The 10,339-nt window shown below is 59.9% G+C and overlaps 1 protein-coding gene across 2 annotated transcripts; it reads left to right on the top strand.

Moving 5' to 3' along the window:
• The first annotated feature begins 2,640 nt into the window (after positions 1-2,640).
• On the top strand, positions 2,641-7,823 carry RAB7B (RAB7B, member RAS oncogene family). Of its 2 annotated transcripts, XR_012632136.1 has the most exons (7): positions 2,641-2,764; positions 3,843-3,904; positions 4,047-4,173; positions 4,442-4,657; positions 5,041-5,166; positions 5,634-6,095; positions 7,581-7,823. XR_012632136.1 is itself a non-coding variant. In XM_074893586.1 (6 exons), the coding sequence occupies exons 1-6, from the start codon at positions 2,753-2,755 to the stop codon at positions 5,712-5,714; spliced, it is 624 nt and encodes a 207-aa protein (XP_074749687.1). In that variant the 5' UTR covers positions 2,641-2,752; the 3' UTR covers positions 5,715-6,402. The 2 variants fall into 2 exon arrangements, 1 of the variants encoding a protein (XP_074749687.1); XM_074893586.1 differs by lacking the exon at positions 7,581-7,823 and having other exon boundaries at positions 5,634-6,402.
• The last annotated feature ends 2,516 nt before the right edge of the window (positions 7,824-10,339 follow it).

The raw sequence follows: 10,339 nt of genomic DNA, 5'->3' as shown, positions 1-10,339 counted from the left end.
TTGGGTCTGAGGGAGCTGGAAAAATCAGATCTGGTTGTAAACTTGGCAGCTCAGCCTTGTCGTTTGCAATAAAAGAAACTATCTGCCTTACTCAGAAACATTGATTGTGCCACTGACCGGCATATGGTTTCTGTAACTGGTTCCTGTATTGACTTCACCTCAGCTGTGCTTTCCCCAGGCACGGTGAAGATAAGGCGCAGGGGCAGCTGCACGAAGGTCTCCTCTCCCTCTTCCAGCTTAACTCTTAGCACGCCAAGGTGTTGCTGGGTGCATCACCGCAGCCATAGGCAGTGGGGGAGCCTCCAGCTTCCTGGCACAACAAGGGACCACCCAGTGTCCCCAAACACTGGCCGGCAGCGAGAGGTGGCCTGGCTTGGATTTGACCGCAGAGCATCCCGTGTCTGCTTGGCAGGTTTTGGGTGGTCCTCTCCAGTCCTCCTCCCCGTGCCTGCCAGATGCTCAGGGGATGCTGCTCCAGCAAACACTGAGCGTCCCAATACGGAACAACGCAGCTCCCGCTGTCCCCCGGGGAGCAGAAATGGCCGAACAGCCGTAGGGAACAGTTTAGTCATTTGGATGCCTTTTGCTTTCTTTCCCTTCCCTCACTCTCACTGCCCTGTGAGCCTCCCCGCAGGGAACAGCCCGTCCTCTCCTTGCCCACGTGAGCCTTTCCTCTGGCCGTGGCAGTCCTGCATTTCATCGTCTCCTAGCTGCAAGATCTTCCTCATAGTCACAGGGCACAAAACCCACGCTTTTTTCCTCAGAATTGCTGACTTGGTGACTCAGTCAGGACAGGATTGTAGCTGTGGTTGCAGGAGCTGCTGAGCAATATCTTGGCCATCATCTCCTCTACACCACCACTCCCACTGCCTTCATGCAGGGTGAAGCTCACACGGTGAGCGGTAAGGAGAGTAGGAGCTTTGGGAAAATCCTTTTCCTTGTGAAATAAAACAAAAGCTGGACCTGGGGCTGAGCCCGGGCTGGGCACCCTGATGGGTACAGCCCCTCCTGCCCGAAAGCAGAAGTGGCTGTGGGCATCGGCTGTAGCAACACAACCACAAACCCCATCCCCACTGGCATGGAGAGGCATCGATCATCTGACTGGGTGAGCAACCTCCACCCCACTGGGCTTGGAGGGGCACGTGGAGAGCAACAAGGGCAGATGTAGCCAGGGTGGGAGGTTGGACAACGGTCTTGCTGCAAAGGCAAAGGTGAAGCAGCAGCACAATGAAAATAGGCTGAAAAGAGGGATTAGGAGAGAGCTGCTCCAGGCAGACATCAGCCTCTTACCCACCTCTGGTGAGAACTGGCTCAGGTGCTTCTCCCATCTCATCTCAGCTTCTCCCCACACTTGCCCCGTGGGGGGAAAAACAGATTTTTCTGGCCAGACAGGTCCCAAAATTACACCTGGGAAGGAGGAGGAGGAGGGTTTGTCCTGCTGAGTGCAGCGATCTTCCCTGAGATCCCATAAGGGATGTCTTCAGAAAAAAAATATACAAAAATGAGGGCAACCAGCAGAAAGTAAAAGCTGGTGGCCTTGGAGGGACCCCACGCCCAGGGACGCAGGGGGACCCCCAGGTCCCTGGGTCCCTCCGAGCCCACCAGTGGCTGTTGTTCAGGGTGAGTGAGCCAGGAGGATTCAGAGATGAGAGGGACACCCCGCTCCCAGTGCAAACCCCAAATCCTCTCAAATGCTTGGCAGAGGCTCAGGACCTGTCTTTGCATGCCAGGGAGCACAGCTCTGCCTCTGCAGCCATGGCCAAACAGGTTTTCCCGTGCCAAAGAGCCATGGCCACCGGCCTGATGCTCAGAGAGATGGCCAGAGGCTTCCTCGGTTGCTCCATGGTGGCAGCGAGATCCCCAAAATCCCACCTGAGGGTTGGACACATTATCCTCCAGGAGCTGCCACCAGCTCTGGTTACTGGGGCTCCCATCCTGGCGTGGTCCCCTCCTTTTGGGGTGCTTGTGGGATGCTGGGGTTGACCATGGGTGCTGGGTGGGAGCCACTAAGGACTGGGGGTTGCAGGGATGTGGCACAGTGAACCAAGGGGCTGCAAACGCTCCTGCTTCCCACCCTGCCCCTCTCCTGCCTGCAAAAGGAGACAAAACAGTGCCCCCAGCCCCCTCAAAAGGAGCCCTGCCCATCTGCTCCCCCCTTCTGCCAGACTAAGCCCCCAGCCCCACCTCGCCTGCCACCGTCCCCCCACTGTCCCCAGCTCCCGAAGCTGCTTATCCCGTCCGTCCCACACTATCGGAGCTGCCCGAGCAAAGTCCGGGGTGGCTCCCGCGGGCTCTGGGGGTGTTGCTGATAGTCCCGCCAGGGTGTTCTCAGCCCTAAATAATCCCCCGGCAGGAACACAGATAAAGGGTCCGCAGGAGGTGGGTAAAAGGTACCAGGGGATCCTGAGCAAGAGGCGAGGCCAAAAGTCAATCCCAAACGCCAGGGATTGAGGGGAGCTTTGTTCTCTTTCAGACCCCGAGCCAGGGAGCACCCGGCAGAGCCCCAGAGCTGAGAGAAATGCCGTGACACCCCAACACCCGCCCGCAGCTCCTCCGCCAGCTCCGGCAGGATCTCGGCCCCTTTCTGCTGATGTCACGGCGCGGGGCCCCGCAGCCGCCTTCCCCAGGCAGCGAGCAGGCGGGAATCAGCGCCGGGGCTGGCCGCCCTTCCCTGGAACCTCCTCTCTCGTCTCTTCCCTCCCTGGGACGTCGGCTGGAACAGAGCCGAGAGCCTTGGCCGCCCAGCAGACGGATGCCCCGGCAGGTGAGTGTGCTGCCCCCCGGCCCCTCCTGCCCCCTGGGGCTGTGACCGAGACCGTGGCTGAGCGGGGGACCCCCAGAGCAACAACCGGTGGGCAAAAAGGTTGGGAAACTCCATTTTGAGTTTAAAGCCGCCTGGCCTCCGAGAAAGCTATCCAGCGCTGGCAAAAGGACTGGAAAGTTTGTGCATGCTGAGACACGAGGCTCTGCCTGTGCCAAGGATGATGCCCACGGCCGGGCTGGGGGTGGCAGGGGGGGTGCAGGAGAGCCTGGACCCCAGGGCCGAGAGCCACCCTGGCAGGGGCGATGTGCCAAGGGGGAACGGCGCAGGGCTGGCCAACGCATCGGGGAAAAATGCGGAGATGTGGCTGTCAGTAAGTGTTTCCATCTGCGCCTCGGCTGGTGCCGTGCCCGATGCTGCCGCGCCGATGGGGCTGCTGAGATCGCCAGAGGATGCTCGTCCCTGCCTGGGGATGGGGGTTGCTGGAGGTGCTTGGGGCTCCTGCTTCAGTCAGGCACAGAGCACGTGGGGACAGCGGGACATGTTGGGGATGCAGCCTGCAGGGAGCCTTTCGGGGTGCTCCCAGGCTGGGTGACATCCCTGGGCTGTGCTTGGGGCACCCAGGAAAGTCCAGTGGGCCGTGGTCTTCTTTAATAAATGTAATTTTCCCCAGAAGTCCCCGGTGTGTGTCATGTTTAGGGGGAGGGATTGGACTTTAGAGAGAGAGGGAGAGGCAGGGAAGTTTTTCACAGCAGCTCTTAATGGTGATGATCTGGTGCGGCGCAGTGGCGTGTCTGGACGTGCACTGGCACCTCAGGAACTGGTCCCGGGCGGTGACGTGGGCCAGGCTTGGCATGAGGGTTTCTGCCCCCACCACCACCAGGACATGAGCACAGTGAGGTGCTGGCACGGCACGGACACGGCGCAGACACGACGGCATGCAGGGCCCTGGGACAGCCAGGGTGGGAGTGGGGAGAGGCCATGGGGAGCAGCAGCTGCTCCCGCATCTCCACCGGCACCACGGGGCTCTCTGGGAGCCGGTCCCATCCCCGCAGCTGGGTGACCCGCTCTTGTCCTACAGGGCCCGTCCATGGATGCCAGCAAGAAGGTGGATTTGAAGATAATTATCATAGGAGCTCTGGGGTAAGGAGTGGTGCTGGCGACGGGAGGGAAGCTCCATGTGTGCGCTGGCTTGGGAGCCTGGGGGTGCACAGCTGCGACCGACCAACCCCCTGAGCCTGGCTTTGCTGTGAAATCCTCACCCACGTCCCTTCCCTCCCGCCAGCGTGGGCAAAACCTCCCTCCTGCACCAGTACGTGCACAAGACATTTTACGAAGATTACCGCACCACGCTGGGTGCCAGCATCCTGACCAAGGTCGTGGCAGTGGACAACACCCCCCTGAAACTGCAGGTGAGCGAGGCTGGGACTGCCTGGGGTGCCCACCCCGATCCCATGGGCATGTGTGTCCCACCACATCCTGCTGTCTCCAAACACCTACTCGTGCCAGGAGGTGTGGGGCTGGATTTGCAGCAGCCCTGAGCATCCATGAGCTGTACTGAAATCCCCACACGGGGTTTGGGGGCTCAGCACTCCCTGAAGCTGCTTCCCAGAGCTTCACAAAGCCCAGGGCTGCACCGCTCGTGTTGTGTGTCTGTACCTGTGCCCTTCTCTGCCCTAGATCTGGGACACGGGGGGACAGGAGCGATTCCGATCCATGGTGTCGACCTTTTACAAAGGCTCGGACGGCTGCATGCTGGCCTTCGACGTGACGGACAGAGAGTCCTTTGAGGCCCTGGACAACTGGAGAGATGACTTTCTGGAGAAAGTCATTCCAAGGGAGCAAGATTTCCCCATGGTTGTGCTGGGGAATAAAATAGACATCTGCGATCGCCAGGTGAGGGTGGAGGAGAGAGCGGGGTGTGGGGATTGGGACACCTTAGTGCCCCAACTGCGTACGAGCACTGATCCTTCTGCAGAGCCGGCCTTCTTCCCATGCTCACATGAAACCTGGGGGCTCCTGGGCGAGAGGGTGCTGGGCACCCGATGCTGCAACCTCCCCCATGCCCCTTGGGGGGCATAAGCAGCATTCCCCCACTGTCCTTTGCAGCAGAGACTGTCCCCACTGAAGGCAGCAGGGATGAAGCTGCCTGCACTGCCAGCATCCTGCCCTCACCCAGCAGTGCCTGGATGGGCGAGGAGGGTCCCCTCTGCCACCTCCCCAGCAGCTACAGGCAGCCCCGTGTGGGGCCGTTGTGGCTCCAACCTCCTTTCCCGCAGGTCCCCAAGGAAACTGCCGCAGCCTGGTGCAAGGAGAAAGACATCCCTTATTTTGAAGTCAGCGCCAAGAACAACATCAACGTTGCAGAGGCTTTCGAGACCCTCGCAAAGCAGGCATTAACAACGGTGAGCATCGCTGCTGCGCCGAGCCTGTGCCGGCAGCAGGGATTTGGGTGGGCGCTGGGCTCAGTCACCCCCCCCGAGCTGATCTGACAGACCCTCCCAGCCCACCCTCTGCTGCAGAACAGGTTCTATTTAGAACGAGTAGGAGACCCCCAGGAAAGAGAAATGCCTCAGTGTTTGATTTCTTAAAATAGATCTTAAACCAGTTCGAAAAGAATGAGAATTGCTATTTCTCTTTGCCCACGGTGACGGGGATGGGGCGTGTGGCACGGCACAGCGCGCCAGCACTGTCCTCTAGCGGCCACCCCACGGGGACCTTCGTGTCCCCATGCCAAGCCCCACTCCTCGGCTTTTCTCTGGATTTCATCTTTAATCACAAACCAGGACTGAACCTGTGCTCCCCAGTCCGTCAGTCCGCCCAGGCTGCCTCTGAGCTGACGTCACTCACCCTTTCTCTTTGTTTTTTCCAGTATAAAGGGATTTTTGAGAGTTATTTAACTGACTCCATCAAACTCACTCCCAATGACAAGCCCAAGAAGAGCTGCTGCTGACCCCGGGCACGCTGCCACGCTCCGGGCTGTCCTGCGCAAGCACGGCCCAGGCGTGCTGGACCCCACGATGCCCAAGGCTGGAGCCCTGCCCAGGGGGTCCGTGCCCCCCACCTGCCCCAGCCGGCTGCAGAGGCTGACCAAGCTGGGACAGAGGACAGTGGCTGCTCAAGGCGCCAGGGCTGGCTGGATTTGCTGCTTCCCACCTCTCCAGAGCTGCTCTCCCAAACCAGCAGCCTCCCAAACCGCCGCTGCGTCACGGTGGCCTCGTTCCCCTCAATCTGCTGCCGTCTGGCACCCGAGCGGGGGATCCCCCTGCGGTGACAGTGCCAGGGAGCTGGGCAGTGCTCCTGATGCCTTTCCAGAGACCATGACCTTGGCCCCGTGAGTGACCCTTTCCTGCATGTGGACTGGTGGCCCCGTGGCACTCACGGTGCTCACAGTGCGTAGGGGCTGTCCGGGGGGGAAGAGTGGGGCCAGTGGCCACCGGACAGGTCTGAGAGCAGCCAGGTCCCCTCCTGGGGTCAGCTGCTGTGGATGTCACCATTCCGTGCCTCAGTTTCCCCCGCTCTCATGCACACCCCCCGTCAAACACTTTCCACCTCCTGCCTCACTGGTGAGGATCCTCAGTAAAGCACTTTGTAAGGGATTTGTTTTTTAAAAAAAGGAAATTAAATATTTCATTTTTATTTATATATATGTGTCGCTAAATGCTCCTGTGGTCTGGCAGCAGGAGGATGGGGTGGGGGCTCCGGGCTCTCACTCTGTCCTGTGGGCTGTGCTCCAGACTTTCCTCCAGCGAGGCCAGCAGCCCTGACCCTGTGCCAGCCTCTTGGGGCAGGGGGATGCATTTTGGGGCTGGATGTTTTTTTTCCAGTGCAAATCTGAGGTCAGGGGAGAAAGCAGGCAACTGGTGCATCCTGCAAAGTGGGTGTGCGGTGGTGGCGTGGGGGCTGTCGGCAGAGGGAGCCCGCTGGGAGCTGAGCCGAGCCCCCGCTTCCCTTCCTGCATCCATCCCACTCCGGCTCGGGCACCTTTGAGAAGCTGCGTCGAGGCCCAGACTGGAGCTGGTGGCCAAGGTGGCCATGGCCACGCCGTGCCACCTTCCCCGCAGCCTTGGGAGCCCCATCCCTGGGGCTGCAGCACCCTGCTCGCTGCAGAGCCATAGGGCTGGGTGGTTCCGGGGAGACCCCCCAGCTGGGCACCCTGCCCCGTAGGTCTCCATGGGACCTCTCGCCCTCTCGCCACCCTCCTCTAGACTCATTCACGCCGACTGCAGAGGCCCAGCAGAGCTTCCCAAGGGCCATGGGGGCTCTGCCCTGGCATCGCCCAGATCTTTCCATGAGCCCCATCGTGGCTATTCCCCACCCAGGACCATGGAGCTGTGTCACAGCCAGGGACAGCACCCACCCGTGGCAGTGGCAAGGCAGGGGGCTCAGCTCGGGGGGGCACGGGGGCCACCACAACAGGATTAGACTGCCAGTCTCCAGAGAGGCACGTAGAGATGTTCCCACCCTCCTCCTTACGCAAGGCTCAGCCTGTTTATTTGGGCACCAGGCCGGGGAGAGGGTTTGTCCCTTAATATTGGGAGGAGAGGGGCATTAACTATTTCCTCCCCAAGCTCCGCACACCTTTTCCCCCTGTATCCCCGAGGCAGCAGGACACCAGCACCTCCCCACTGCCAGCAGGTGCCCAAATGCAGCCTGCCCAGAGCCCCCCACATGCCGGGCACCATGCAGCCCCCACCCCATCACAGCTCTGGGCTCAGCATCGGGCAGTGCGCTTGGCCAGGGCTGTTTGGACGGCGGGTGTTAAGCACTGTCCGTGTCAAGAGTGATATCATTTCTAATTACACCCTTTCTCCAGCAGCTTGCAGTGCTGGAGGCAGATGCCAACTTGATCCGTTTTATTCCAGCAGTTTGGACACCCAGAGCTGAGCAGGTCAAACAAACACACTCAGCGGAGCGGGTGCTCCCTCGGCTGGGGCTGAGCAGCCGCTGGCACGTGCCCAGGGCTGCTGTGGGTGCCGAAGCCCGAGAGCAGCAGGAGCTGGAGCCAGGGGGGAGCTGCAGGCTTGGCTCGGGGTCCCCCGGCAGAGCGGGCTGCCCTGCTGAGACACGGCCAGGAGCGGGTCACAGCACCCAGTCCTTCCACTGCAGACACTGCTCACTCCAGAGCCCTGAGATGCTGGGCTCGGACTGAGGGCAATGGAGAATAGCGGGGCCGGAGCGCTTTGTGTGGCCACAGAGCATCATTCCAGACACAGGAATTAAGACTGTGTAAGAGATCGCAACCCCGGGAGCTGGCAGGATCACTAATGGCATCACCACCCTCGAGAGACCCCGGCTAACGCACCTTGCAGATGTGCAGCACCATGTTAGGGCCAACCACAGACATCCAGCTTTTCTTCTCCCTCCATCCCTCCCGGGTAGAAGCACCGGCGTGGTCCTGCCAGCCCGGCAGCCCTGGGACAGTCGGGATTGCCCGGGGAATCCTCCCTCCAGGAAGACTGGGACACTGCCGGGGAGGCACCGCGCCATGCAGGATGCTGGCAGGAGCAGGCAGAGGTGCTAAGCTGGTAATACTATCCTGCGGCCGAAACTTGATAAAGGACAGGGAAGGGGGGAGGTTTGTAATGCATGGGATTAACAAGGTCAGCTCAAGATTTTCTCAGGGTGAAAATCAAAGGGAAAAATATTTGCCTTGTGTGACTCAGTGAGTTCCTGTGCAGCCAGCAGTACCAGCTCACCGTGGCAGAGGGCCTGGCCCACGGCGATAGTCAAGAAACCACATCAACCTGAGCTCTCGCCCTCCCGCTGTCCTGCCCCACACTGCCGTATTTAATAAGTCAGAGATCCTTCCCAGCCGTGATGCTGGGCTCTGCGCTTCACGCAGCTTGGCCAGCACAGCCGGGCTGCACCTCTGCCTTTACAGGTTTTCATTCACGGATTGAAGCTGCGCACAGAAATCAGTAAAACCCCAGCCTAAGGATGCTGATCACCGAACAGAGACCATCCCTACTCTGTTGGCATGAACTGAAGAGCTGCCCTCAGTATCTGCAGAATTAGCACCTGACACTCGGCCTAAATCCTTGACTCCAGCTGCAATTTGCTTCAGTGCTTCTGAGGTTTAATTACTCCGAACAGCTCTTCTACCCTCCGCCATCCCGTGTGCTCTAAAAATGCAGCATGCGCTCCATTTTATCTCGTGTAACCAGACTGGTTGAGTTCTGACTGGTTCCAGGTGTGGGAGCTCTGGTTAGAGCCTGTGGATTTGCATTGCAAAGTGCCTCTGTGCAGGGCTGACAGGGAGCAGCCCCCCCCCAGCTCCCTGCCTGCAAACACGTCCCGGCAGTCCGGGGACAGGCAGCACTGTCCATCCGCCCCAGCCTGCGGCACCCGGCGCTGGGTGGAATTAAATTCTTTTACTCAACTTGTGATAGTTAACAGAAAGTAGCTTAAAATCTGCAAAGCAGATTTTTTAAAAATCAAGTTTTCCTGTTCCAATGGAGAAGCCCCGTTAACCTGGCGCTGGGACTGAGAGTAACGCAGCAGTTTCGGCCACTTCAAGACGTTCAGAGCTACAGGTAACCTTTCAAGAGCTTCAAACGTGGAAAATAAAATCCTGGCATCGAAGCCGTTCCTCTGCCCTCTAGTGCCAGCGGGCAGCAGGTATGTGACTGCATCTGGAGGGTGCCAGCCCCCGTTTTTGCAGCGCACGTGCGCGAGCTCGGACCGTGGCAGCACCAGCCCTGTGCCGGGCACCGCTCGCCTGTTAGCGAAGGGTTTGGCTGGGCACGGAGCAGGGCCGGAGCATCCCGCGGCACACCAGCACCTCTTCACTGAGCGCTGCCAATGCTGTTAATTATCTGAATGACTATTCTTTGTGTCCTCGATCATTCCACCTCAACCGACCAGCAGTGAGCTCGTTGCGGGTGACACCAATGGGATTTCTGTGCCTGTCCCCCCCTGCAACTGCCAGGTACACGCCATTAGCCCCAGCTTGAAGCACAGTCAGGTGGGAGCAGACAGTGTCCCCTCGCCCTCCTATTCACAGCAAATATGATGCTTCTCCTTCAAACCCACCTCACAGGAGCTTTTGTTACCGTGTCCCAGCTGCAGCAAGAGTCCACATGCGGGGTCGTGTGGGGCCGCGGGGCTCTGCCCAGCCCCGGGGGCTGCGAGCGGCAGGGCCGGGGGATGTGGCAGGTCTGCGAGCCGGCACGTAGAGAGGATTAGGGGCTGTGGCCAGTCCCCCAGTCAGCTAAGGTACATGCTGAAGTCAGCAGAGAGCCTGAGCCTCAGGCGTCCTTCCCACCATGCACGGGACAGCGGCAAAGTGCAGCCCACTGCCAGCCGTCTGCTGGGACGAGCAGGTTTGCTCCATCCTGCCTGGCACGGGGCTGCAGCGCCGTCCCGGGGGCACTAGCTAGGGCAGTGCTCTGCTTGGAGGGGTTTCCACCCCTCGCTGCAGTCGATGTACATTTTGCAAAGCCCTCCAGAAATGCTGAGCACTTGTGGAGAGGGTCTGCAGGAGTAACAGCAGCAAAAGCAACTCAGAAAAATCCGTGAAGGGCAGGTTTCACCGGGGTGAGACTGCTCCCTGTGCAACGGGCCAGCCCAAGGCCA

The sequence above is a fragment of the Strix uralensis genome, chromosome 24 (assembly GCF_047716275.1).
Source record: "Strix uralensis isolate ZFMK-TIS-50842 chromosome 24, bStrUra1, whole genome shotgun sequence".
In the NCBI taxonomy this organism is placed as follows: domain Eukaryota; kingdom Metazoa; phylum Chordata; class Aves; order Strigiformes; family Strigidae; genus Strix; species Strix uralensis.
Note: the sequence above shows the minus strand (reverse complement) of the source record. Positions and strands in the feature narration are given on the sequence as shown.